Source organism: Athalia rosae, chromosome 2 (assembly GCF_917208135.1).
Source record: "Athalia rosae chromosome 2, iyAthRosa1.1, whole genome shotgun sequence".
In the NCBI taxonomy this organism is placed as follows: domain Eukaryota; kingdom Metazoa; phylum Arthropoda; class Insecta; order Hymenoptera; family Athaliidae; genus Athalia; species Athalia rosae.
Window position 1 is genome coordinate 1,006,307 of NC_064027.1, and position 26,898 is coordinate 1,033,204.

The 26,898-nt window shown below is 42.0% G+C and overlaps 6 protein-coding genes across 24 annotated transcripts in view; 4 read left to right on the plus strand and 2 right to left on the minus strand.

Moving 5' to 3' along the window:
• On the plus strand, positions 1–3,383 carry LOC105691471 (L-2-hydroxyglutarate dehydrogenase, mitochondrial). Of its 6 annotated transcripts, none has more exons than XM_012409949.2 (8): positions 1–801; positions 1,150–1,385; positions 1,501–1,717; positions 1,796–2,008; positions 2,096–2,293; positions 2,383–2,654; positions 2,744–2,923; positions 3,003–3,383. In XM_012409949.2, the coding sequence occupies exons 2-8, from the start codon at positions 1,300–1,302 to the stop codon at positions 3,196–3,198; spliced, it is 1,362 nt and encodes a 453-aa protein (XP_012265372.2). In that variant the 5' UTR covers positions 1–801; positions 1,150–1,299; the 3' UTR covers positions 3,199–3,383. The 6 variants fall into 6 exon arrangements, with proteins under 6 accessions (XP_012265372.2, XP_012265373.2, XP_048506431.1 ...); XM_012409950.2 differs by having other exon boundaries at positions 1–663; XM_048650474.1 differs by having other exon boundaries at positions 1–514.
• Positions 3,301–5,077, minus strand: LOC105691475 (post-GPI attachment to proteins factor 2). Of its 3 annotated transcripts, none has more exons than XM_048650476.1 (5): positions 5,055–5,077; positions 4,355–4,565; positions 4,038–4,284; positions 3,742–3,957; positions 3,301–3,651 (listed from the first exon to the last, which is right to left on the minus strand). In XM_048650476.1, the coding sequence occupies exons 1-5, from the start codon at positions 5,060–5,062 to the stop codon at positions 3,524–3,526; spliced, it is 810 nt and encodes a 269-aa protein (XP_048506433.1). In that variant the 5' UTR covers positions 5,063–5,077; the 3' UTR covers positions 3,301–3,523. The 3 variants fall into 3 exon arrangements, with proteins under 3 accessions (XP_048506433.1, XP_012265381.1, XP_012265379.1); XM_012409958.3 differs by lacking the exon at positions 5,055–5,077 and adding an exon at positions 4,674–4,886; XM_012409956.3 differs by lacking the exon at positions 5,055–5,077 and adding an exon at positions 4,637–4,886.
• Positions 4,897–25,044, plus strand: LOC105691473 (WW domain-binding protein 4). Of its 2 annotated transcripts, XM_048650475.1 has the most exons (8): positions 4,897–5,046; positions 21,234–21,441; positions 21,520–21,621; positions 21,693–21,827; positions 21,919–22,189; positions 22,594–22,906; positions 24,072–24,334; positions 24,640–25,044. In XM_048650475.1, coding segments are annotated over exons 1-7 (1,248 nt in total). In that variant the 5' UTR covers positions 4,897–5,044; the 3' UTR covers positions 24,289–24,334; positions 24,640–25,044. The 2 variants fall into 2 exon arrangements, with proteins under 2 accessions (XP_048506432.1, XP_012265377.2); XM_012409954.3 differs by lacking the exon at positions 24,640–25,044 and having other exon boundaries at positions 4,898–5,046; positions 24,072–24,463.
• On the plus strand, positions 5,983–10,881 carry LOC105691474 (calmodulin-lysine N-methyltransferase). The gene is made up of 2 exons (XM_012409955.3): positions 5,983–8,337; positions 9,436–10,881. The coding sequence occupies exons 1-2, from the start codon at positions 7,606–7,608 to the stop codon at positions 9,793–9,795; spliced, it is 1,092 nt and encodes a 363-aa protein (XP_012265378.2). The 5' UTR covers positions 5,983–7,605; the 3' UTR covers positions 9,796–10,881.
• The window catches only part of LOC105691470 (facilitated trehalose transporter Tret1-like), a 4,920-nt gene continuing 2,884 nt past the window's right edge, over positions 24,863–26,898 (minus strand). For all 11 annotated transcript variants that reach the window (XM_048650472.1, XM_048650470.1, XM_020855547.2 and 8 more), the window contains 2 exons: positions 26,686–26,887; positions 24,863–26,612 (listed from right to left, as the gene is read on the minus strand). In XM_048650472.1, the coding sequence (XP_048506429.1) occupies positions 25,953–26,612; positions 26,686–26,887 (862 nt within the window). In that variant the 3' untranslated portion in view covers positions 24,863–25,952. The remainder of the gene's footprint in view (positions 26,613–26,685; positions 26,888–26,898) is intronic.
• The window catches only part of LOC105691476 (protein-L-isoaspartate(D-aspartate) O-methyltransferase-like), a 7,546-nt gene continuing 5,748 nt past the window's right edge, over positions 25,101–26,898 (plus strand). Inside the window, exon 1 of the mRNA XM_012409960.3 lies at positions 25,101–25,543. The gene's annotated coding sequence lies outside the window, so the exon portion shown is untranslated. The remainder of the gene's footprint in view (positions 25,544–26,898) is intronic.

Consider the following 26,898-nt stretch of genomic DNA (forward strand, 5'->3'; position numbering starts at 1 on the left):
AATCGTACGTGGTGTTCGCGTTCGCGCGGCTTTTTCAGCTATTTTGACCTCTGTGCTTTGGGGGCGCCACCTCTCAAGCTTTGCTTTGTAATAATAGGATGAAGATAACGCGACACGAAATCCATAATATTGAAATCCACGCTTAGCTGTGACCTCTTTTTGCCGCTTGTTAGTCACCAGATTAACTTTACATCAAGGTGTGACGATTTCATTCAGTTTGCTTGCGAACGACGAGAATACGGGCTGAAAAAGATACCCACATTTTACAGGTCTTAGGTGCGCGAAGGATGATAACGCAGCAGCTTATACGTACAGTAGTTGCTCAGATAAAACGTTCGCGACTGGTCTGGCGACGTGAAATGGACACGGTACTAGATCGCTGGTGAAAAAATAATACGTGGCACATCAGTCGGTTGCAGCAATTTTTTTTACATCCTCTCCCTCGTTCGAATGATCAATATTCCATTTTGTTTCAACCCGTACCCGAAGACCGTTCTCATCGATTCGCGTTCTCGTATATTTCTGTTCATCTACTTACATCTGTACTGGCCTAGGCTACTAGAAACAACTCTATCACATTTCTAACCACAACTTGTATCTATAGTAGATGCAACTACGTCGACTGATACGAGCCCAATTTCTTCATATTTATGGCTGACAAATGTACATTAAGATTGTTGAGACTAATTGCAGTGATAAGTCTAATCCGTTGATAATAATTACAGTTTCTGCATTTATAATTGCAATCGATTATATTCAAATGTCAAAGCGTGGATTCGAGCTACTTTCTTGCTAAACCAAGTAAAAAATATCCAACAGCAACCTGAAATGCCATTATTACACGGTGTCTTTGCGAGGAGCCTCCATAGAACAACGAATAAGTTGAAATTGGAGCGTTTTCGGTCATTTGAATAGCATCAGACTGTCTATTACTTTCGTTTGGTGAATCGTTCGGATAATGAAAAAGTACAGTCTCCACGTTATTCAAATAACCAATTCGAACCGTGATTCACACTTTTCGTTGGCGCTCCAATGGAGACCCCTCGCGAAGACACGGTGTGTGATGGAATATGCAGTCTCTCATGTGCATTCATCTCACGCTAACGATTGATAAATCAAATCGATAAAAATGTATTCTTATAAGCGCAGATTCGCTTCGTCTCAAATGGATCGGAATTAAGATGCTTCATGTTATTGGGCAATGATAAGAGTAGATGAATCCAAATCAAAATTTCCCGTCATTCTCGCCGCACGCTTCTAACTGAAATAAAATTTGCATCACGTCAAAACGTAACAAAAATGCCAGCTGCGAAGCTAATGATTACGCGTATGTCGATCTGCAGACAACTGAATGCTGAAAAATATGCAAAATGTTACTCTACCAGGTTCGTCTTCGTAATTACATTCACAAGTGTTGGAAATATTTCAATCATTCTGGTGTAATGCTTCAGCGCAAATCAACTAAAAATGTAAATTTGTTTATCCTATAATTTTCAAAAGTTCGCCCTCGTCGTCCGACCGTTATCCGGGGACTTTCGACCTTGTGATAGTAGGGGGTGGAATAGTGGGATGCGCGACGGCGAGAGAAATGCTGGTAAGGCATCCTGAAATGAAAATAGCGATTGTGGAGAAGGAAACGAAACTGGCGATGCACCAGACCGGACACAATAGCGGCGTGGTGCATGCCGGAATTTATTACACCCCCGGAAGTCTAAAGGTACGACGTAAGCAAGGGGTGGATAAAAATATTGCAAATGCCTAAGAACACTACATTACTTTCTTCAACTTCCAACAGGCGAAAATGTGCGTCGAGGGTGCTAAGTTGTCGTATGATTATTTTTCAAAAAATAATATACCGTACAAAAAAGTTGGCAAACTTATAGTAGCTAAAAACGCAACGGAGACGCAAAGAATCAACGATCTGTTTGTGCGAGGAGAAAAAAACGGAGTACCCGATCTCAAAATCATAGAAAAGGATCGTATTAAAGATTTTGAAGCAAATATCAAGGTCACCCTCGGAATCTTATCTTAGAATAAATAACACGGTAATCGAGAAAATACCGATTTCACGCGCTTTTCTGTTTCTACATTACAGGGGGAAAAAGCTCTGTGGTCACCGTGGACGGGAATAGTCGACTGGGGTCTCGTCTGCAACGCTTTTGGAGAGGATTTCAGAAAAATGGGTGGTGAAATATTCCTCAACTCTGAGGTAACAGGGTTCACGGAAATGATCGAATCGAAAGATGCACAGGGTAAACTAATGCCGATGGTAGTTCACACGAGGAATAATAAGGTTCCGACTTTATATCTTCGTCATGCTGGAAATAAGGAATACAAACATTTTATGGGCCAGATATGTCAAAATCATCTTTCAAATTTCAGTATATTCCCACGAGGTACGTCTTGACTTGTGCGGGATTGCATTCGGATCGCGTAGCTAAGTTGACCGGATGTGATCCAAATCCTAGGATAGTTCCATTCCGAGGGGAGTATTTCCGATTATCCGATGCGAAAAAATCTCTCATAACGACGAACGTATATCCGGTACCAGACCCCAGACTTCCTTTTTTGGGCGTTCATTTCACCCCCCGAATGTCCGGGGACATGTGGATAGGGCCAAATGCTGTCTTAGCATTTTCCAGAGAGGGATACAGGTCAATCATTGAAAATTAATATTGTTGAATGGTTTTCGAAACATATTACGAAGCAATAATATATTATTAGAGGCATTCGTACCCTTTAGTTGGACCCAGATGAACTTGAAGGACTGCTTGGAAATGGCAACATTTCCAGGCCTGTACAAACTCTGTTTCAAATACGCGGTGCCCGGATGTCACGAGATGATAAAATCCATATTTCCGCAGCTGACTATTAAAGACTTGCAGAAAACATTTCCCGGGCTCACTAAAAAAGACATTTTGAGGTATGTCAACAAGTCAACTACTTGTACTGACGTGATATCAGAATACCGACGCGATCTGAAAGGAATAAAAAAATTTCAGGGATAAAGCAGGAGTCAGGGCTCAAGCTCTCAATGCCAAAGGAGAACTGGTAGATGACTTCGTATTCGATGGAGGTCAAGGCAGCATAGGAAGCCGAGTAATTCATTGTCGTAATGCTCCGTCACCTGCAGCGACAAGCAGTATGGCAATAGCAAAGTTCATTTCGGACAAGTTGAAGAAAGACTTCAAGTTGTGATAAGTATCTGTGGAAGATTGAGTCCCACAGCTTTTATCCCAGTGAAACCAGGGACGATGATCATGGTGAGACTAGAGAAAGGATAATGAAGTTCGGGCAGCATAAAATGAGTTCATTTATTTCTGGTAACAATAACATTGCGTGCCTTAGTCTGTTTTCTCAAAAAATAAATCTTATTTACAATATGTACAATATAAATAGGTATGAACGGAAGCGTACAAATTTCGTTATTATGAGAATTCTGATATCAGACCACTGGTATTTTACAAGAACTTCCTGTTTTCAATGCCATATGAATGAGCATATTCACTGATTTGAATCAAACCTAAATTATTCTCAACCCCTTACAAGATACTAATAGACTCCGTCCGGCAAAATCCCACGCGGCAGTCATGTGGAACCCCATGTTAGTCAAAACTACCATGTATTCGGCCAATGCAAAAAGAGAATATACTAAAAGAAAAATTGTAAATATGTTCAAATTAGAACAAAATAGGTTTCCAGTAAAGCAGACAATAAAACTCTTCGAAAAAACTGACTCACCGTTACTTTCACAGTACGTGTTATGCCTGTAGAAAAAATAGGTAGCTAATAAGATTGAGGAAACATTTCCAATTAGCATACGCCGTTTCCACTGAAACGAGTTTTCCTCAATTGTATCCTTTGCCGGACTACGACAATTCCTCACTACAATGCTAGATAGCAACATGTGCAGTAAAGACATCACCAGGAAGGTAATGAATGATAATTTGTGAAGAGCTACAACAAAATATTGCTTCAAAATGAACGACAGTACATAACTTGAGCTTCATTTCTTTGGCTGAACTACCACAACATACCGTAGTTCTCGATGGAAGACCAAAAACTTAGGGTTACGAGGGCCGTGTTTTCAATAGTGTAAGTGAACAGGACAAAATTGCCTATTCCATAGGCCCATTTATAAAGCGTTTCTTTGTAATGTCGATAGTACATTATTAACACTAGTATCCTAGTGAAAGATTGAGTTGCAATAGCTGCCTTCCATATATCCTTCTGAGGTCGGTAATGACCGATAGCAGCTGATATGGAAGGTAGAAAATTATCAACCTACGAGAAATAAAACTTTCAAATTCAATTTCTCTAGAGTAGAGCGCAACATTGAAGACGAAATTCTTACCTTGCAGTGAGTGTAAGTAGCGGCTGTAAAATTGTAGAGGACAGACCATACGATACAAAATATAAACCCAAATAAGGGTAGAGAAACAGTGAACCAAGCAATTTTTGAAAAAGGTATCAGTAGACGGCACCTCACAGCCTCCTCTTTTACCAGAGGAATATAATCTGAACCGAATCTAGATTTCTCCATATTCGCCTGGGCAATAGAGGAGCTGCAATTAAGATTAATATACGTCATCAGTCCCACAAATGAAATAAATAATGAATACGCCCCTCGACTAACCATCAAATGGGACAGCATTTTAACGGACGTTTCTCACCATGTGTGAATTTTCGCCACTCACTGAGTATAAAAATATCATTTTGCGCTTATAACCCCGAACTGTTTCAACAATATTCGATAAATATACTTTCGATAAATCATTATCAGACTGACAATCACATTTTTTGCTACCTGTCTGCTACACAACAAAGCGTCTGCTGGAGGTCGACATCTTGAATTAAAAGGCCGCGGGCTTACAGATAACTTCAGTTGACAGTGTGCGTCAGTGTGAATTGGACCGCAGTCCGTTCGAGTCAAGTGAGGTTATGTGTACGATGCAGGACCAACGTTGATAACAGACAATGATTTTTTGTGTTTTAAAGTGATCGAATGACGATTTAAATCCCAGTGGGGTATATTGGCTACGTCATGTAAGTACCTTATCATGATCGTACCTATTTTGCACATAGGTTTGATTGAATCACTCGGGTTTTAGAATTCATGTGTGTTGCTTATCTTATTTATTACACTTATTATTCACTTGCATGTAAACCACCATCTACTACGTTACTACATATTTTTTGGGCACGTAGTACACCAGGATTTCTACAAATTATACCTCGCCAATAATGAGTTACTTAATAACAGCTTTGATTAATTTACGATGAACCTCATCACACAACGTAGCGTCGAGACCTGGGAGTGCGAAAAACCTCAATATCTTCCAACCGCCCTGAGGTGTCAATTAATAATTTATCAGGCCTGTAATCGTTATACGTGTACTCGCGTTGATAGAATTTAAATAGCAAAAATACGTCTTTATTTCTCTGCCAGATTTTGATTAAATCTTCTTTAGTCGTCTATTTTTTTAAGCAAACATTTTAGCACGTCTTACATAATCCTTTGAAATTTTTGACACTTGTATACAACTCCAACGAAAACACTTTGAACAATGTTTAGTTCGGAGTCTTGTTTATTCAACGTCTCGTCGTCTTCGGAGGATCCATACATCTCATCGTATATTTATTTACAAAATTCAGAAACGAGTGCCTGAGTTTTGTAGTTCTGTCTTTAACAACCCCCTGTTCTATTTTTAAACTTTCGAAATTCAATAAATAGGTAATTCCAATCAAGATAACCAATGTGTACGAAGTCAGCAGAAATAGAAACTAAATAATATCCAGTGATAAAAAATCAGGTTTGTATTCGGTGTTGAAAACCAGGGAGTATAGGTTTCAATATCTCGAGATCCTCGTCTGAATCCTACGCTACCGCAAGGGTCGCTTTACCAGCGCCGTTGGCTACCATCGCTTCGGTTTTCGCCGCACTCGATTAGACGCAGTGCGTCGGTACTGTTTGCCAGAAACACCGCAGCACTATTTCGTATTGGAGTGCTAGAAACACACGAGTATTCTACCCTCCTCCCGATTCCCGAGTCTGTTATAGTCGTACCACCGTTAGCCAAGTCGTATTGCTGCAGTATCGTTCTCTGTTACCTTTCATCCCCATGACTGCAAGCGCCTGATTCCGCTGTTAGCACGAAAGCGCGGTAAAGATACATACATATACTTTGTGCAAAACTACCGCAGACTACCGCAGATTCACCTTCAAAGCTCGACCGACCTTCCTCGCGAAGCGCTGGACATAAAATGGAAAATTGTACACACGCGACATTCACCACCTGGAAAAGATTAAATCCATATATCGATGGGAAGTGATACCCGAAGAGTGCCTTGCAATAAAAGTTTGCTTTCGATGTTTACATAGCGATCCGCGAATTGCCGTTGTGAGTAGGCGTACGTATACGTACAAGATGCATCTTTTATTACATCGATACAGCATCATTCATTCAGCATTCCATTTCTGTAAATCGAACGACGTTAAAGTGATCGAATTTTCGCTCTCTTCCCTTTTTCTTGGGAGGGGACGGAGAGGGCGGAGAAAAGTTGTAGTCGTAATTCAAAGATCCGATAAATTACGTAAATCGAATTGATGGACCACCGAGTTACGTGGGACACTTTATAATCTACCATGAGCTCAATTGGCAACAGACGTCTTTTCCGTCCCGTTTTTCGCGAGACTTTTTTCGGAATCCCCCGAAACTCCCGACCCCCGTCCATCGGAGGGAGTGGAAGGTCTCGTAGGTAGGTGTCCGTCAGCGGCCGACACGCCACGCAGCGTTAGACAGTCGCGGATCCGTGGCTGAGGTGGTCGTTGTTGCGTCGGATTTTGGCGGGGAAGTAGATATGGAGGGAAAGAGGAGAACGAAGAGGATCGGGGCGCTTGCGCGAATAACGCGTGGCGCGGAGTTACGAGACTTTCGTTTTAGTCAGTCTTGTCCCTTCGCGGATCGTCAGCGTCCTCAACATCAACGATAATCGGAGGACCACCCCTGGCGAAGGAGGAAACTGAAGAACGCTCCGTCAAGATCGTTCGGAAGGAAAAAAATTCAGAAGAAATGGAAACGACGAGGCGGGGCGCGGCGATCCGGCGATGATTGCGAAGAGACAACGTAACACTGGTCAGCGACAACTATTGGGATAAGAAGAGAAAAAAATGCGGAAGACATAGAAGGAATGGAGGATGTTCGTTTGAAAAGCAACTTTGAAGAAGAATGGGTTCACTCGGTCGAAAGAGAAAAGAAAAACGAATAAACGCATTCAATTCTTCGTACACCTTCATTTTTCTCGGACGATGATTCAATTTGTGTATAAATTTAAATGAAATAATTACTCGTATGTGCGGAGATGAAATATAGGTAGGGATTAAATTATAATTGGGGCACGTCGTGTGACGTCTGCAAGGTGAAATAAAATCTTTTTCATGTATACCTATGCAAACACGTACGAGTAAAACTGTCACGAGGGAGATATAAGCCGTGGAGAACGAACGACTAATTTGTTTGCGTTGTAGATAAGAGATCGCGACGAATCTCTCACTTCTACTCGAATAAATAAAAAAACAAGGCAAACACAAAATTCTTGAAAAATATGTCAGAAATTTTGGAAAATTCACAAAATTTCTCAATAAACAACGACAATAAAGCCCTGGCGGATTCAGCGGTTTCGAAAATCCGCTGCGATCGGATGTCGAATTTGGGCTTAAAATCGTCAACGACGACAACGGAAATGAACACGAGGGCTCAACGTCGTTGGCGACTCCTCGCAAGAGCTTTGACTCGATCTCCGGAATTACGACTGGAGAACGGGGAAGAAGACGAGCGAATATCGGTCCGAAGGTTCACTACGTTCGGTCTCGTGAATCCCTTCGTTCTGGAGAACGTAGTCGGCGACCAAGAATCTACTTGGTACGAGTACAGGGCGAAGATCGATGAAAAATCATACGCGATCGAAATACGGGAGATAAATAAAACCTTCACCGCGAACGAGCTGATCGGGTTCAACAACACCGGTAACATATGCGTGTGGCCGTCGGAGGAATGCCTCGCGCATTATCTGCTGACAAATCGTGAGATCTGCGAGGATAAGATGATCCTCGAACTCGGGGGTGGAATGAGCTGTTTGGCGGGAGTGTTTGCGGCCAAATATTGCGGACCTGCCGGGGTCACTTTGACCGACGGAAACGTAACGAGCGTGGACAACGCGCGGTGCATCGTAGCGAGAAATAAAATGAACGAATTCATCAAGTGCGGGGTCGTTCAGTGGGAGAGAGCGGCGAGGGCTCTCAGACAGGACAACGCTAACGCGAACCACGTGCACCAGGTTCGTTAAAAGTCTTTATTTTCCGGTTATTTGAACACCCCCCGAAAACGCATACGAGCCGGGCGGTACCTAATACGATGAAATTTTCCACCACTCTCTCGGCCGCGTGAATTTCAAAATTGGAACACTTTTATTTCGCGTGACCCATTCGACAAACCGGTTTATTTAAATCTAAACGCATTCCGATACTTTGCCCGTACTCAATCCGTCCAAATTTTCAATCTTTCCGCTGTCTGGAAATCGAATTCCGATACATACCGACGCCCAAGTTTTAGTAGAGTTGATGAAAAGCCTTTTAAAATAAGTTATAAGCTAGCTCGACAAGAAGAAAAAAAATGAATCAAGAAAAAACTATAATGAAGAAAGACCCAGGCTCCGAAAACCAATATCATATTATTTTGCAAAAAGAAAATAAATAAACGAATGGACAAATCGATGAGGTCTAGCTACCGCGGACCCGCAGCGACGACGAACAAATAGTGAATAACGTTGAATTCTGCAGCGGTATCTCTCTTCGTTATTTTTCGGCTCTTTGTAGTATTTCTGGCTTCCTTTTGTTCAGTCTACCTCACTTCACTTTTCGCGGCTGATGTTCGCTTGCTTATACACGCACCTATATAAGCTTGGCGTATAAGATGTATATCAATTTTCCCGGCTTCTGAGCTTTAAAATCGAGCCTCTAATGGACTCAATATTTGCCCTCTCTTTCTCCGTCTTTTTATTCTCGACGCGGATTGAGTCGCACCTATACATCATACAACGCACACAATAGATCGGTGATCTCTGGTTTGCTTTTCGGATCACTTTATTCGCGCCGCTCACCTGCTATATATTTTCATGGCGTAGGTACAGGCACACGTACTTATCGCTTACTCAACCGGTCGAAAGACGCGATAATCTACACCGTTCGCGAAATTAAACTGTGAAAAATAAAATTTCAAACACATTCCGCGAGGCCCCAGACTGTTTACCGATCCCGTTGAAATACCCTCGCGACGGGGTAAACAAATGACGGAAGAATTTTTCTCATAAATATTATCATCTACCGAACGATCCGTCAAAAATTGATTACGAAAATATCCTTGTAATTCCCGGCAGAGTTGGACGACGGAATCCGGCGACGAATGTCGGAGAACGCCCGGAGAGGGTCTTTACGACGTGATTCTGAGCGCGGACTGTCTTTTCTTCGACGAGGCTCGCTTGGACTTGGTGGAGACGATATTCGGGTGGCTGGCGGACAACGGGATCGCCCTGATAGTCGCCCCCCGTCGGGGTTCCACGTTCCAAAAATTTCGCGACGCTGCGATCCAGCGAGGTTTTTCCACGAAGCAAAGGGAAATCTACGACCCGATCGTCTGGTCGAGACACCTGGAGCTCATGGAGCACAACCAAGAATACTGCCCCGATCTTCATTACCCCGTACTGCTGGAACTCACCAAACAGAAGGCGCCCGGATGACGGAAAATTTTCATGAGAAAATTCATCTTTTTATCCTTGAAATTCCTCTTCGTATGAACGCATCAACCTGCGGCGCGGGATGACGCGAGCCCTTTTTCTTTCCTCTCGGGGGGAAAAAAAAGTAATACATCGAACGACATCTTTGTCTCTCAGTTGTTGTACAGACGTCGTTCGAATATGTTTGATTTTGTTGAACGAAAATACGACCCCTGTTCTACCTGTACCTCTACCTACTTTGGTGTTTAGAAATGTGAATTGAAATAATTTCGTTGTCGCGATTAATAGTGTATGTCAAGTCTGTTCTTCATTCCCAATTTGTTGATGAGAATTTCGTTTTTTCCCAACAAAGATCTAAAAGAAGATATATCGAGATTTACCCCCAGAGAATCGTGTGTGTACTGATCGTAGATTCTTTGATGGAATATGTGTCTGTCACGCGATGGCTTCGAGTTTAGGATGACGGTCGATCGTTACAATCGAACGGGTCAATTGTAGAAATTTTCAATCTTATCCTAGGAACGCGTCGTTGAATAGAATCTAGTTCGTAATTATTTGTGGATACTCGTATATGCGTGTCAAATATATTCTGTAAACATATCGCAGGGTTGATGCGAAACTACTTGAAAAAAACCGATTACCTAACACATGCAAACAACAACCAAACCACATCAATCGTTATGCTTATTAGGTATACAAATAGATGAATTTAGATATTTTTTCAATCCCTAGTAAATTTATTATCAATCGATTAATCGACTTCAACCTTCAGGTACATTTATCGAAAATATCGCGAAACGGTATGTATACTCGGATGTACACGAAGTGTTCTCGAAAAGGACCAAATAATGTTAAGATGTATTGAATTAATGTGTAATATATGAATCTAGTCAAGATCCTCGGAATCTCAATTAGTGTGTAACGCGAACACGTGCTGCGACGGATGAAAAAGCGCGGGAAACGCGTACAGTTAGACCCATCCGTTCACCATCTTCCAGTTGTGTTCGAATTGTAACCCAGCGGTGCTCCATAATTAGTGAGCGATATTTATTGTTTCATCAATGTCGATAAATACAAATACAAAATTCACGACTGTGTTCAACTATTTTTCAACTTCACCCAACCCCCAGGCGACTCGGCGAACCGAAAGCCGGATCCTACAAAATTGCTCTATCGAAACTAGCGATAAAATTTGTCGAGAGATCTTTACGACTAAAGAACTCCCCCTTTCACCGCGACATGCGAAATAAGTAATGTATCACGTGTTTACGTTGATATATATATTTATATACGAATATATTTATGTGCCCAACGTACAGTATTGCCCGAAAATTGTATCTTAGATCGCAAAGTCCCGCGGCACCCTTTACAAAAATAATATCCAGATACATTTTTACGATACGGTATCAAACCCCCGGTGTATCGGATATAAAAACGAAACTTTTCGCCGTTTAAATCGCTCGGCAATTTTGCAATTTTGCATGTCCGGATCTCCGATTAGCGATCGATCCGCGTCAGACGGTAAGGTACGTAAATATTAGCGCTCAATTTCCGCTTGACGAACGAAATGATTGAATTCGAAAGGTGAACACTGCGATCCGCTCATATATGAGAATTTAAGAGGAAAAAAAAATATTGAAAAAAAAAAAAAAAACCACCCAGCAAAAAATCATTATAATTTCGTATACAAGCACGTCGTCGTCGCCGCGGCTTAATTCTTGTCAAATTTTGGCTCCCCGCTCCCTCGGCACATTGAATTTATTTTGAACTTGTCCTTCCCGCCGAAGATAACCGAGTGGGTAACCGTGCGCGGCTGATATGTAACTGCAATTGGCAGATGACACGTAGAATCGCAGCTAATGGTGTACATTGGTTTTAATTAGTACCGCGTAAGCGGGGGCATCACGCCTGTATAGGTAGATAGGCGCGCAGCCTGAAAATCAACGGTACACACGTGGATGTCTCGCGGTATCCGTATATGTATACATATATAATTACACGAGTGGATTCGAATACGGTGAGTATTAACCTTTCCGTACCGACCAACACTAAAGGGGACGGGAGGCCGGAGTACGTACCTATGTCTCTGCAGATGCCGAACACCGTACGAAATTAGATCTTTCGGATAGAGGCAGTTACTATTTGGCACGGTTCACCAGCTCGTTTAATCCCCACCGACAAAATAATCGCAACAATAATAAATACCCTCATTATAATTAACGCGATAGATCTGGAGGTTTTCAACGACCCCCTGTTTGTTATAACTCCCAGACTCCGATCGCTCGACTCCGAACTCGAGGAATATTTTTCTAGATGAAAACTTCCACGATCGCTCCCGATGGACCCCGGGGTCTAAGAGCTCGAGGTTCGATCGGTGGAGAACGGGACGATGCCCATGTAGAAATCGCGCGGGAAATCGTCCGTAAGCGAGAAAAGAGGAAATGAATATTTCGGATGACGGAGTTATCTCGAACGTGGCTTATAACGCGAAATTGGCAGCTACATCGTTTCTTTCGTTCATCTATTGTAGTTTGGGAGATATTTTTGACAGCCGCATCTGTTTCATCGTTGAGTTACTAGCCCGCGTCTTTCGTCTTTCCTGTTCCGTCACCCACACGTCGCAAGCGTTTACATACCTTTGCGACCTTTTGCCGGACACCGACGACGATCGCCTCTTTGAAACTAATATTCTTAATTTCTTCGGTCCCTCCCAACAACCGGGCGTGACGTGCCTACATAAACCACTCGGGGGCGAAACTAATAGAGAGAAAAAAAAAAAAAAAAAAAAGAAACAAAAAAGAGAAAAGATGAAGAAAAAAAAAAGATTTATAGCTCTTCGTGGATAAATAAAAACTTTGAATTATTCGCGGTTTTGCTCGGGAGGGGTATATTTTTTCTTTTTTCATCCACCACCCGCGATCGTTAAATGTTGTAACTTATAATACGTTTTTTATAACATTCCGCAATTACAATTGTCAGTTGTGTACAGCTGAAGGAAAATATGAATAAATAAGGTGGGAATGAGCTGATTATTCTTGTGCAGAAATAGGCGATAAAATAATTTTCATTTGTTATTTACCCTTCTGAATTTATTTAAAAATAGAAAAGGCCCTTGAGGCGATTGGCAGCGGGTGGTACAACAAAAGAATTAAGAACTTTTAAACACCTATCTTTCATTCTTAGCGAGCGAAGGTTATACAAGTAATCCAAGCAAATCTTTGGGCCCTGGCACTAATAATTCAAAGCGAAACCAAAGGCACCCATAAAACTAACGAAATAATACACAATCTGGATTTATACAAGTTCGGCGGTTTCGGGTATCCACGTGAACGATGACTTACTGCGATGGTCGCCGATTGTTTGTCGAACATGAATTTCAGCACTCTGAAAACCTCAAGTATTGTCGAGAACGACGATTGTTTTCGGAAACAATTCAACACACGTGAGAAAACGTGACTCGCGAAGGGTTATTACGAAATAATTTATCGAGTTTCTGCCAAAGCTACGCACAGAAACATCAAGAGGTTGTCACGTGTTCATTTTTCCCCCCCAATATTCTCGTATCACCCGACTCTCCCTCGGTCGACGGGGTTTAATTTTTCTCCTTTTTCATTTTCATTTTTCTCTTCATTCTCACAAACAACGCGACCAGAGGTACGCGATTTTTTTTCGAAATCTAAAAATATTTGTCGCTAGGTAATCGAATGCAACCGAAATCGGTGTCGATTCGTTGATCGCAAAAAGTCGCAAGTACGTGGATATGAAGCGATATAAAAAGGACGAATAATAAGCATGAATTCGATGATTCACTCGATGGTTTCTTTTTCTCTGATTCCACACGGGCGTATTGTACGCACGTATTCACGTTCGATATATGTAAATTTTTTTTTCTAATTTTACAGGCATATTATTATAGATACATTCTGGAGTAATAAAAATTTCTCGCATATAAATCTGAACTACAACTGTAGGAATTATAGCCAGGTTTCCATTCGTTCATTCCTCTTTGAAATTGTGTCTCTGAGAACACGAAGGAGATGAACGGGGAGACGTTGTCGAACGACGCTTTGTGGTTTTTTCACTTCGTCCGATTCGATAGCAATCTCGAATACGTGCAGCGGCTCCTTGTGTGATAATACTTAATGGAACATTATACGTAAAATAAGTGATTCAACGGGCTCGTAATCCCGAAGACGTCGCAATCCTGCGGATAATTGAGAGGAATAAATAAACTCAAAGACACGACGCTGGTTATAGTTTATTTTTTTTCTTTTTCCATAAAGTAATTCTTCTGTGGTTATAAATCGTTATTTCTTTTTTTATACGAACCGAGAGTTATCGTCATTATTATTATTCGGATTCTTACGCATATTTTCAGTTTTCCAGCCATTCCTTTTCCCGCCCTCTCCTATTTTATTTCTTTTCATTTTCATTTCATCTCTTTTATTATACTTATATCCGTGGCGCGCGCGGTACAACGTTACATTCGTACAACAATATCAATCAATGGTTTCGTAATGAGTGTGTAAAGGTGAATCAGAAATAAAATTTTTTGTCAGCTCGCAACCATCGCGTCGGTGTGACCGCGGGGTGCGGAGTGTTGGTTTGAGAAAATAAGAGAAAAAAATTTGAAAAAAAAAAAAAAAAATGGCGGAACGATCACCGGGTGACGCGGTACGCGCGGAAAATTTTGGCGGGAATCCAACCGTTACGAGGGCTACGGAACGGCGCTTCGTCAGTCACCGCGTACGAACAGCCGCAGGTACGAAAAAACCAAGGGTACCAGCTGCCTCCTCGTTTTTTCTTTTTTTTTGTCTTCATATCATGGTTACTATACACCTACCGCATACGTACGTTTTTTGTGGGTTTTTTTTTCTGGCACGTGCGAAAACATAAATTTCACATATTTTATGCGATCCGAAAAATAGGGATAATGATCCGAATCAGATCGAAAATCATATAGAAGGCTGATTAGAAAATAAAGTAGCTTCAGATTGTATCTGCGTTAAAATTATTGTACCCGCGGATGAATTGATTTGGCACTATTTTAATTTTCCTCAGCGCGTATCTCGCCTTATTATTTTCTAATGAAATCGCGTGTAACAAACAATAAGTTTTGTCGTTTGTGGCGTCGGGCCATTTTATAACTAAAATTAAATTGACGCGCTCTAGTTGAGGCTGCTCAACCAGCTAATACACCGTTCCCGTTCGGTTTGAACTTTTAATTCGTCAATGGGAGATTCGAAAAAAATAATCGAGCTGGCTCGCACGATCGGTGCTGCAGCAGCTTTATAGACGATTATAACGACGTTCCGCTCCCGCTCCCGCCCCCGACCCTCCCCATATTTTGCAGAGCTCATCATCGTCGCGGCGCCAGGTCAAATAATGTGCTCGGCGATTTTTCCTGATAATCCACGCTGTGCAGGGTCACCGTGATTGGCCGATGTTACAGTGATTAGCTTATCTATAGATGTGTGGTTGTTTTTATTATTCATAGCGTATAAACAGAGACATCGCATGCGAGGGGCTTCGTGTTCCCAGGGAATAGACATTCCGCCAACGTATACTTAGAAAGTACGTTGATGGGTATATACCTGTCGCCAAAATACTACTCGCCCTAATTCAAGGCCGGAGAATTGACGTTTGAATGTCGAATATACTATAGGGGGTGAACGATACTCCAATGAACAGTCTTCTGCATTTTGTCGCGTTCGGATGATTTGAAAGAAAAATTTTCTTTTTTTCTTTCCAAATCACCCGTGAATTTATCGATGGAAAGTTTCGTTGAAAAAGAATTGATAAATTGAGACAAAATACTAACGAGTTAAATCCGGTGGGGTTCCCGCGACGCGAATTACATCGAAACACAAAAAGCCACTCTAAATTAATTTTCACTGTCCCCGTTCATTTTGAGGCATAGGATGCGGATCGATACTTTGAAATATTATACATATTATACCTGTGGCGCTCGTAGTGCGGTACATTATCCATCGAATAGGTCCGTATTATAGCTTCAATTTCCGAACCCAATTACGCGCCGCTAATAATTACTGACTTATTGTCCGCGTATCGAAGTATTCGTGGAAAAAATACAGAAGAGAACGAAATGACGGAGCGTAGACCTGCACCCACCCTTCGGAGGTGAAAGTCAGAAAAAAAATAGCGTCTCTGTGGAAACGGGGAAAAAAAAGAGATCATCAAGTTGAAAATGATGCGTCAATGAATTGGAAAGATAATGATTCGTTGGAACAGTGAGACGGTGTCGCGAAATCAAAGACCCTCTCAGGTGAGAACATTCGTCGAATTTAAGTTGAGCAAATTCGATAATTGACTGTCAAAAGAACTGGATGTATGAGAATACATTTTTTTTTTTCTTTCAGAATTAGTAAGGTGAAAAAAAAAAACGACATAAAATCGAATGAAATTAACGGAGACGGAGGATATGATCAAAGCTACTCGTCACCCGTAACACATAAACCGTTGGATACACTTGTAGCTGGCGACTGTTTTGTGAGGATTTATTATCACCGAGTTTTTTTTTTTTTTTATTTTATTTTTTCTTGTTCAATTTTAATAATACGAATTTCCGCCCGCGGTGCGATTAGTTCAATTTCATTATTTTCCTCTTCGGTGATTTATTTTCCCTGAATTTTTTCGAACGCCTATGTTTTCGAAAGGAATTACGTACGCCCGTAAGATTTTCCAGAGTAATTCCCTTCCATCATCCATCGTCCCGTTTATAGGCTACGCACACGTGAAACGCATCTATTATTGAATTTCATGCGATAGTCTTCGAAACAAGGTTGCATAGGAAGTACCAATAACGATAATGAAACACCGGCACAACGCGTATAACCTATAGATACGCATAAATATGCGAGCTGCTCATAAACCTCCGAATGTTATACCTGGGCAACGTCACGAGCCAAAAACGATTGAATATCGAGTGATAAGAGTACGGTGTAATGTACCGTAAGTGAACCCGTACGATACAACGCGTAAATATATATTATACATATTCAATAAATACGATCGGCCCTATAACTTTCCAACGTCCGTATGGATTTATTATTCACTCGTCTATCTTCTCCACTTCAATTATACCGCACGTGCAAAACCGCGTAATTTAATTTCCAAAAGTAGTGCAGCAGCGAATAACCTCGCGCTGCACTTGCCCAAATTCTATTCACGGAGCCGTACGCCGGTAGCCAATTCCGCCGGACTCGCAACAATTAGAGGCGAAAGAAAAGTTTGGAAAAAAACTAAATGAGAAATAAAATTGATAAAGGTATCGTGCGCCCGGCCGTTCCAGACGTACGTACGTACGTATACTCCCTCTCTTCGTATACAGTAGGTGTGACTCGCGATGAGTTGCGATCTTACCTACAGCTTCGCGAGTCGTTTCGGCGTGATAATCACCCGGTGATATATCGTGGCTTATAAATTTGTTGGGTGGGGAATTTGTGGGCCAGGGATAGTCGTGATTTACTTTACGTGTATTAGGAATGAACTCCTCGGTTCCGACGTGGGGGAGAGGAGTGCAGGTCGATGCTAGCCGAGCTAAAATCGTTCTAGATCTCGCTATTCGTTCCATGTGCCAGGTTCCATATTACCAAGTTTGCGAAGAGTCGAGGTACGAACTCATCGTAAATTATTATCTAAATTGAAATCAATTTATTCTTACCAACTTATACCTATGACCGTGCGAACGTCAGGTTGAATGCGTTTTCAAATGGTATAAAACTCCTCCGTGCTAAACAAATCAAACGTAACATGTACCGAATTTCATCTCCTCTTCCGGGGGAAACTTCCCCTTCGGATTACCACTGACAATAAGCCGGATCTGCGGCTGTCTTACACCCCCGTAAATGTAGCTGTATCTACGAGCGAGTTGCTTCTGGTTCTTCTTCGAACCGAACGTCCTCGCGCGCTGCGATTACCTTTAGCTACACGTTCCCTCGTATAATATTATATCGAAATGCACGTGTGAAATTATACCTATATATACATACCTATGTGTACACATATACACATTTGTAAATAAGCTTTATTCGCGAACACTTGTTGTGTTGCATATTCACACCTGTTATGTATTACAAGAGTATTTAGAATCGAACGTATGTGTGTATACACGCGCATAGCATTATCGTACGTAGTTGGGGAGGTAATTTTGCACTTGTGTGAATCTCCGGGATTGATGTAGATAAGTACATGCATGTAAATATGTATCGTATAGATATACACAATCTACGTACACATTGCGCAACTTAGCCTATACTTAGAAGCCCCACTTATTCGCATGTATCTTGTGTAAGTACATGATCTGCGTCTAACGAGACTACACCCTAGGCTCATGTGTATCAAAAGATTAAATTTATACTTCAGTCGGTACATTGATGAGTTTTGATTTTCTTCATTTTTTTTTTAGGATCGCCTCTCATTTCGTTATCTCATCGGCTATCTCGCCTTCGGTTCTATTCGCGCTTTCGTAATTCGGATCGCGGATAGTTAGTCGAAACTGTGCGGACGAGATGATACCTATTCCACACACATACACACGCTGGAACGCGCACGTATGATTTATGTTTACCCACTCGGAGATCGCTGCAAGTGACACGCGATTAATGGGGTTGTTGGCTCAAGAATCACGAGACAATGTTGTTGAACGTAATATTTGTAGCATAATTTACTAAACCCGCGGTGTAATGACATCTGTGCATAGGGAATTTATCGACGGTACAGGGATGGTCAAAATGTCACCCAGATTTATTGCTATTCATAGAACGAAATATACATATTTAAGGTTGTACAGTCAATACGCAAGCTCTTCAGATCGTCTAGGTATACCGCACTGTGCCCAATTTAGATCTTGATTCTTCGTCGCTATTATTTATTAAATTTTTAACGTAGTTATTCCTTCTTTGTTTCGACGAAACGGGGACGACGCGACGGTTTGCCGGGGTAATTTTTCTATTACTATGAAATTTTCTCTTCTAAAATATACGAAAGTATTACAGGTATGTCATATCGGATACGGTGGATTAGAATAAAATAGAATAGAGTAAAATAGCGTAGAGGCTAAGAATAGAATCGAATAATACGATAAAGTACGGCATGAAAAGAAACGGAAAAACGTATAGTTTCTGTGCGAAACAAACGATCACAACGATCTTTACATGCTACCTATCTATATAGATATAGGTACACCATACACATATGTGTACGAGATGTGAAAGAAGTCGGGTGGAAGTGGTGTAGATATGCACGCGGTCGTGGACTAGCGGTGGATTTCCGATCGGATCTGAGGAACCCGATGACCCGTTAGAAGTGAAGGGGTGCGCGGTCGGTTTGGTCGCCTAGGTCGTGTGAAGTTGGGGGAAATCGCGAGGGCGGTATTAAGGCCGGGACCACCACCATCCCGGGACCGACAGGCGGCTACACGCTTTTCCACGACAATATTATCGATGCAGATATTTATAGAACGTATAGGGTTATGACGGGTATACGCCGATGTAAGGTTCCTTCGTACGTTCGTTCGTTGTGCCGTTACGGTATTGGCTATCACCTCTATAGATGCCTTACACATGCCTTACGTACGTACGTCCTTAGGTCGATCAACGAGAGACACGGACGTCGAGTCTCTATTATGGGCCGAAGAAGTTGGTATCTACGTAACGGGGTTGGTTTCAGTTTATCAATTCTCAGAGTCTTCCCAACAGAATTAGCGACGGTCCTCGACATTGCGTGGTCTTGGCAGAGGAGTAATCGGGTTGCTTAGATACGGATACGGACGAAGACGAGACCACGCGACATGCGTGAGACGGAGAGAAGCGAATGACGAAGAGGTTCTGAAGGAACAAAAAAAAAAAAAAAAAGTGAAAAAACTAACTCTAGATGAATGTACTTTGCACACTTGCAACATACCGTTATACATAGGTGTACATATGAGGTGTGATGCACGGGTGTTGTGTACTGGGACACGAATCGAGGCACGTAAGACGGTTTGAGAAGGCTACAAAACTCGCGACGAGCAAAATTTAATTGCCAACTAGCCGCGAGATTCGGCGTCGCGTCCTCGGTGGGTTCTAATGCGGTCCGCTTCACCTGCAACATTCCGACCTTTTGTCATTCGACTGATGCAACGACCGATGATCCTTGATTTTTTCGCACTCCGGAATCATGGGAGCTTAATTTTAAGTGAACTAGAATGGAAATGTCATCGGATTTTCAAGTTCGCGTCGCTCGATGTACGAAAGTAAGCGCACGATATACCTTTGAGAATAATTAAAGGTATCCAGCGTAATATACGCACGCGTGTTAAATAAAATGTATAACAATCAACCACAGGGAAGGATTTCTCAAAATACTTCGACACACCTTTCTATGTAATTAATTAAAAAATCGCTCGTAAATACGTACATGTTAACCCGGATATTACGCGATTATCAATTTCGTCAATTATTCATCCCTTACGCGGATAATCTCGAAGCGCGATGAGAAATAGTGAAATTTTTTTGTTAAAACACGTTCATGATGGATGGTGTTTCGTTTTATCACCGTTACCGTTACTTACCCCACGAAGTACGTACATGTGCCTGACCCCACATACCCATATTTTATATTCTAATCTATTCGAACACGCGAGAAAATTACAGGTTGTTAGATTTTATTGACACTGGAACCTGCGATGCGATTGCTTCTCGCTGGCCTTTACTATCCAAGTTTTTTCATTATTCATTTACACGTATTCCTACCCTCATTTTTTAACTTTTTTCTGATTTTTATTTTTATTTTTACTCTCATCTCATTCATTTTTAAATACTTGCGAGGGGTTGAATTAGAGTCCATCGGTTTGCGCAGCTCCAGCTCTCAATTGTTGTAGAACGCAACGTTGTAATGCCAGCGAAATATCTTTCGGGTACGTCCGAAAGTGATTATAACCCGGACTCTGAAGTTTCTTCGGTCAATATTGGAAAACTTGGTGTAGCAAAACTTTGCAGAAGGTTTTAGACATCTGGTAAATCCGCACGGTTTCTAAACTTTGCATTTACTTCGAAAAACAATAATGTCATATTACAGCTCAATCTCTGCGTCGTTTGATTTCGATTTTCAGACACTGGAAACAAATTTCGATTACCGGAATGTGTCCTCTCGCAATTTTCGTCTCTCCTTTTTTTTTTTTTTTTTCTCTCATTTAGAGATTGGCTTTGGCGTAGCGGGAGTTCCGAAAACGATATAATATTTATCGTTGATATTTACTCTCAAACTTCAAGGAATCCTGTCTGAATTTGTAAAGAGACACGACGGCGATACGTTCTTCGAATTTTCCATCCCAATTACGCTGTATTAGACGGCTGAATACATGTATAAATAAATAAATGAATGAGAATAAACGAAAGAAACCGGGTAAGTCAGTCTTAATTTTGTTCGTATGATTTCAGGGCTGACTACTGGAAATCTCAGGGCCGTAAATTCTGCGATTTTTGCAAATGCTGGATCGCCGACAATAAACCGAGCATCGAGTTTCACGAGGGGGGTAAAAAGCACAAAGAAAATGTTGCGAAACGGCTCAAGGAAATACACAAGGCGAGCGCCAAGCAAGCCAAGCAGCATAGAAAATTCGAAGATGACCTCAAAAAGATGGAGACGGTGCGTGCAGTAAACACATTTATTTCCACTTAAAAACACAGCGATTTCGAAACTCTGATAATTACATACTCTTCGCAGGCAGCGATGGCCGCCTACCTAAAAGACGTTGAGAACAACACCAAGGATTTAACTGCGGAGAGAATAATTCGCGAGAAATTGGAAAAAGCTGCAAGGGGCGAGGCGAGTTGAACATTTTAACTGAAAATGACCGTGCGATGGCATGAAGGATCGAAACTGAAATTTTATTACAGAGTACCAAACCGGAAGTACCAAATCCGCCGCAACTCGCAGCTCCAGAAGCGAGTCCCAGATACAGAAATAGAGAATTTCATCCTGTCGTTGGAGGCGACGCGCGAAAGGGGCGAAAACATCGAGGCGATCGAGAGGTAAGTTTGCGGATACCGAACCTGAAAGCAATCTTCCCAACTCGAAATCAGTTTTTTCGTCATTCTTTGATCCGAATTTTTTGATCTGCAGGGCCCGGCGGACGTCGATCCCTGCGATCCTTCGTCTTCGAGGCGGCCACGATCTCTGGGCTCCGGAAAATTTGCAGCTGCACCACCTGCGAGTACGACCGGTGGCGGAGAACCGAAAGTCCCTGGCAAATCGAAGGTCAAAGGGAAAAAGGGTCGTAAAGGAGAAGACGAAGTCGCCCAGGGTAGCAAACGGCAACCCGCTCAACAGAAACTTTGGTACGAGGCAGTCAGCCCCGAGGGCTACACTTACTACTGGCACGTGCAGACGAACGGTGAGTGAAGAATCATGAAATTTGAATGCGATCTTTGAATTGGTGAACGATAATACATCAAGGTAGGCAATAATTGTTCTACCCACTGCTGCGTTCGTTCGTTTTCTTATTTACGTGGCTCGTCGTGCTTTTGTACATGTTTCTGTTCGCGGTGGTCGTATAATGTTCATTCTGCTGTTTCGAGATAATGATCAATTGGCAAGTCTGAATATCCGGTGCCTAATGCATGAGGTTTAGAGGCTAACGACGCGCTACCTCTACCGCGAAAAAATAAAAAAAAAAACTAAAAATCGTACGATTTATCGTTAACCTATTTACCGTATTTTTGCCAAATTAAAACGAACGAGTAAAATGGTGGTGCTTTTTCTTTATCGTGATGCTTGAAATTGAAAATTCCTGAACAGAATCCGTATGGGAACCACCAGAGGAAGGTTTCGCGAGCATTGCCGAGCAGGAAGAGGAGGCCAAGGAGCAGGCTTTACAGGAGGAATTGATGGCGCAGGTTGCCGAAGAGGAGAAACAAAAATTGGAGGAAACTGCCGAGGAGAGACGGGCGAACGATGAAAGAGAAAAGTTGAAGGAGATCCGAAAGTTGCGCGAGCAACAGCGGACGGCCGAAGATGACGACGATGAAGAGTCGGCCGTCCCGTTCAGGAGGGACTACAGCGTACCTGAAAAACCAGACCCATACGGCTCGTGGAAAACCGTGCAAGTCATGTAAGAACATTTATTTCTACCATTTTAACGGTCATTGAAATAAAAATACCTCATAGTTTTTTCCACGACTCAGCAAAAGTCACATTTAGAGTCGATCCGTTCGCAGCGAATTGTTTAGAGAAACTTCATATGATAATCCCGTCATCTGCATGATGCAATCTATTCATAGTTCCAAATCCGTTTCACGTGTTCCGGGGCAATCAGAATTTTTGGTTATTTATTCGTTTTCCCTTTTAATCAATATAGGAAGGCTATCGAACTAACGATTTAATAGAAGCGAACGACGGTATTTGAAAATCATGAAATTAAAACCCACGGACGAAACTGTTGGTTCGTTTGATGTAACATTCAGCTACTTCATCCCTAGAGAAAATAGGGACTGGAACTTCACAAAAACCGGAAATCGGATAAAAGAGATTGAAACGGGAAAACGTAATTTCGGTGAAACATCAACAGCGTAAACACGGTTTCAAGATCAATAACGCAACGCGAAATGCGAATTTTACGATTAATCGCTCGCTGTATAGTTACATATAGGTACATACATTCCTCCTATACCTGTACGTAATGTTTACGGAAACATTCACTCGGAATGTAAATAAAATCGTTATGTGTCTGCTGCTTCTGTGTAAATATTCGTCAGACTTTCGAAGATAATTAACTGATTCAGATGGCATACCTTGACAAAAGAGTCGTTACCGCTTCGAATGAAAATGACAGAAAGTTGATTTACATTTTATCGATTTTTACCACCACTCCGATACGAGTTGTACACAAGTAAATATTTACATCACACGGTATACTTGTGCATGTGTATAATAGGCCACGAGTGGTTCATGAAAGTGTCAGGATATCCGATGAATTATACGAAATAAAAAAAATAACATGTGACAGAAATTGAAAACCGCACAAATAAATTTGGAGCATCGATCTTTTTTCACGAATTTGAATAGCGAATGATGTTCGCGGATGTATAATTTCCGTTTATCATCTCCGCACGTGCCAGTAAAAACAATTACGATTGTTTAACGCGGAGTATCGGATTTCTGTCACAGAGCGTCCAGACGTCGTAACCACGCGTCGAATCAATTTCCGGTTCTCATTAAACCGAGTTACCGGTGTCCGATCGTAAACGGAGCATTTATATTATTCCGAATGATTGCAGTAAAAAAAAACCGGTCGACCTGCAACTACCGAAACAAGAAGTTACACCGATTGCCGTGCCTACTTTGGAAAAGGAAATTCCCATCCGAGTTTTCAAGGAAAAAACTGTCTCCTCGATCCACGCCGGGGACAGCGACCAAGAGGAATCAGCGGCACCCACTTTCAAAAAAAGAAAATTTGGAAAAATCAATGTCCGGAAAAGAATGGATGACGATTAACCGAAGCAAAATTTTATTGCTCACGATATGCCGACGTGTTCCTCGTGTGAGTAAGTTCGCACAATGGGGACGTGAAATTTTTTGATTAATAAAACCGACCATTCCTTGCGCCTTCACCCCTGATCCAATCAACCAGGGTCAGTTGGTTGACGACTCGAGTTTAATTTGCGAAGGATACGATTGTCCTATTTATTCACCCTTCGTATTCGCAGCTATACGACTGTAACGAGCTTAAGGTGTAGCAATAAAATTGTGACAGTAAAGCACAGCGTCGACAGGTATTATAAGAGAAATTCTCGACTGCTATTATTCGATTACGGATGAGTTGATGCGGTATTTAATTATCGACAGGTACTTTCACTGCGGGACGTAATAAAGCCTGGAGGATCCCCGAAGAGGTTTTCGCTTTGTATCGATTCCGAAATAGCACCCTATCTCATGATTCGCCTTTTTCTCTCAATTTCTCGATACAACCATGATTCCGACAAGCGAATGTTTTTCACTTCGCCAATGACGATCTTAAAAAACCATGTGGCTTGGACTAGCAACAATTGGATCTGAAACGCCAACTTGGTACAGAATAAAATATATTTTATTGGACAACTAACAATTATCAGATAGAAATAAATATTTTTTGGTATAAATAGATTCCAATTGAAAGCTTAATGATGGAATTTTTGTGACGTATTCGCATACGTTAACAATATTCACAATTTGTATACTAATTTCTTACAAACTAAAGATATGTTGCAGTCATTTATTTACAATTATTCTCGTTCTGCGAGAGACCTAGCTACTCAAATACCAACAGTCTCACCGATTCATCGATACACGTTGATACCGAACTCGACTCGTCGTAAAAGTGGAGTTCCGGTCAATTCGAGTTTCCCGCTACCTAGTTCCTGACAATGGCGCATCGCCGGTTTTTTATAATTGGTTCACGCGTGACGTCACATCGCGCCTGCAGTGGCGCCTCGCATCTCGATTGTGGCAATGCTATGGTATTTATATTTCTACCGTTTTCTATCTCAATATTGATTAGTTAGATTATTCGGATCATTAAGAGAGAAAATTTTTAATCATCTCGGATCACGGGTCGATCTGTAAAAAAACTCGCAGTTCGTGTTTCGCACACCTAAGACGCGGAATATCGAAGTGGAACGCAGTCCCCCAATCCACTGACTTTCCTCATCATCCACTGAGCGTGGCCCACTGAATTCTGGGTACGGCGCCAAACCGTCGCTCCGTTTTGAAGGTAAGAATCAACCAAGGGGACAACTTATGACAGTACATCGGTAATTTGAACGAGGTTTAGACGTGCGATCGTCTGGAAATATCGGGGAATTGATCGACTAGTGTTTTTTTGGAATTATAGATTCGGCAACCCGAGCCGTCGAATTCACGAACTTGGTTCGTGCTGAGAGACCGGAATTCGTTCTTGATTTATAAATTCACATAAATACTAGCTATTTTTGTACGTCGAAATGCACACTTTGAAGATATGTTTTCGCGAAGCAAACGCGATTTCGGTGCTTACAACCAACGAAAAATCACATTCGAATTTTAACTAATTCAAAATCAGCGGCATTCACGTTCTGGTCGTCGCCCCTCGACACAAGTATCGAACACTAACAACGAATAAAACTCGGATGATTTGTACGCGACTAGACTTGGACTGGTTCGGGTAATTTAGAACTATTTCGCCCAGCGTCAAATCCTATTTCCGAAGTAATAATTTGTTTCGCGGACTTGCTAAACTTGCGCAAGGACTTTCCGTCGAGTTCCTCGAGAATAGAGTCGATGGATCGCTCCTTCGTTTCCGGTAGCATGAACCAGGAGAGAATGAAAGTGCAGGCGCAAAATGCAGCAAATAAAAAGAAGCACCCATCCATGCCTATGAGGGCAACGACATTGGAGAAAAATTTCAGGACCACGAATGCCGAGGCCCAGAGGAGCATCAGCGACACGGAGTTGGCGAGTCCAGATATTTCAGGGCTGAAGATTTCCGTTGCGACGATGTACGGTGCCGGGCCCATCCCAAGAGCGTACATTACCACATATATGGAAAAAGCGACCAATGGGATCCAAGCGAAAGAAGACACTTCGTATTCCCGAATTTGAAAGTAGGAAAAGGAACCGATCGCGAAGTGGCACACACCCATCCCCGCACACGAAATCAGGACTAACAATCTTCTTCCGGCTCTGTCCATCAACACCAATGACAAGTACGAAGCAAACACTTGGATCACTCCGATAATTATTGCCGCCGTATTGGGAGCCAACGTACTGCCAGAAGCCTCGAATATCGTTGAGGAATAGCTTATCTAAAATTGCAGAAAATGATGGAATCAGCGACGGGTTCGAATGTCGAAGAACGGATGAATGATTGATCATTACCATGGCGAATATTCCACAGAATTGTTGGCCGCTAAAAAGAAAGAGGGCTATGGCTAGGCCTTTGACGGCAGCTCGGTTTTTGAAGAGATCCCTGAAGCCAACTTTCTGTTGCGATGCGATCGACTCTTTAGCTAGGGTGTTTAAGAAGATCAGTTCTCTGTCCGCTACTTCTCTGTTACCACCCCGCAGCCAGAGAAGCGATCTGAGGACAAA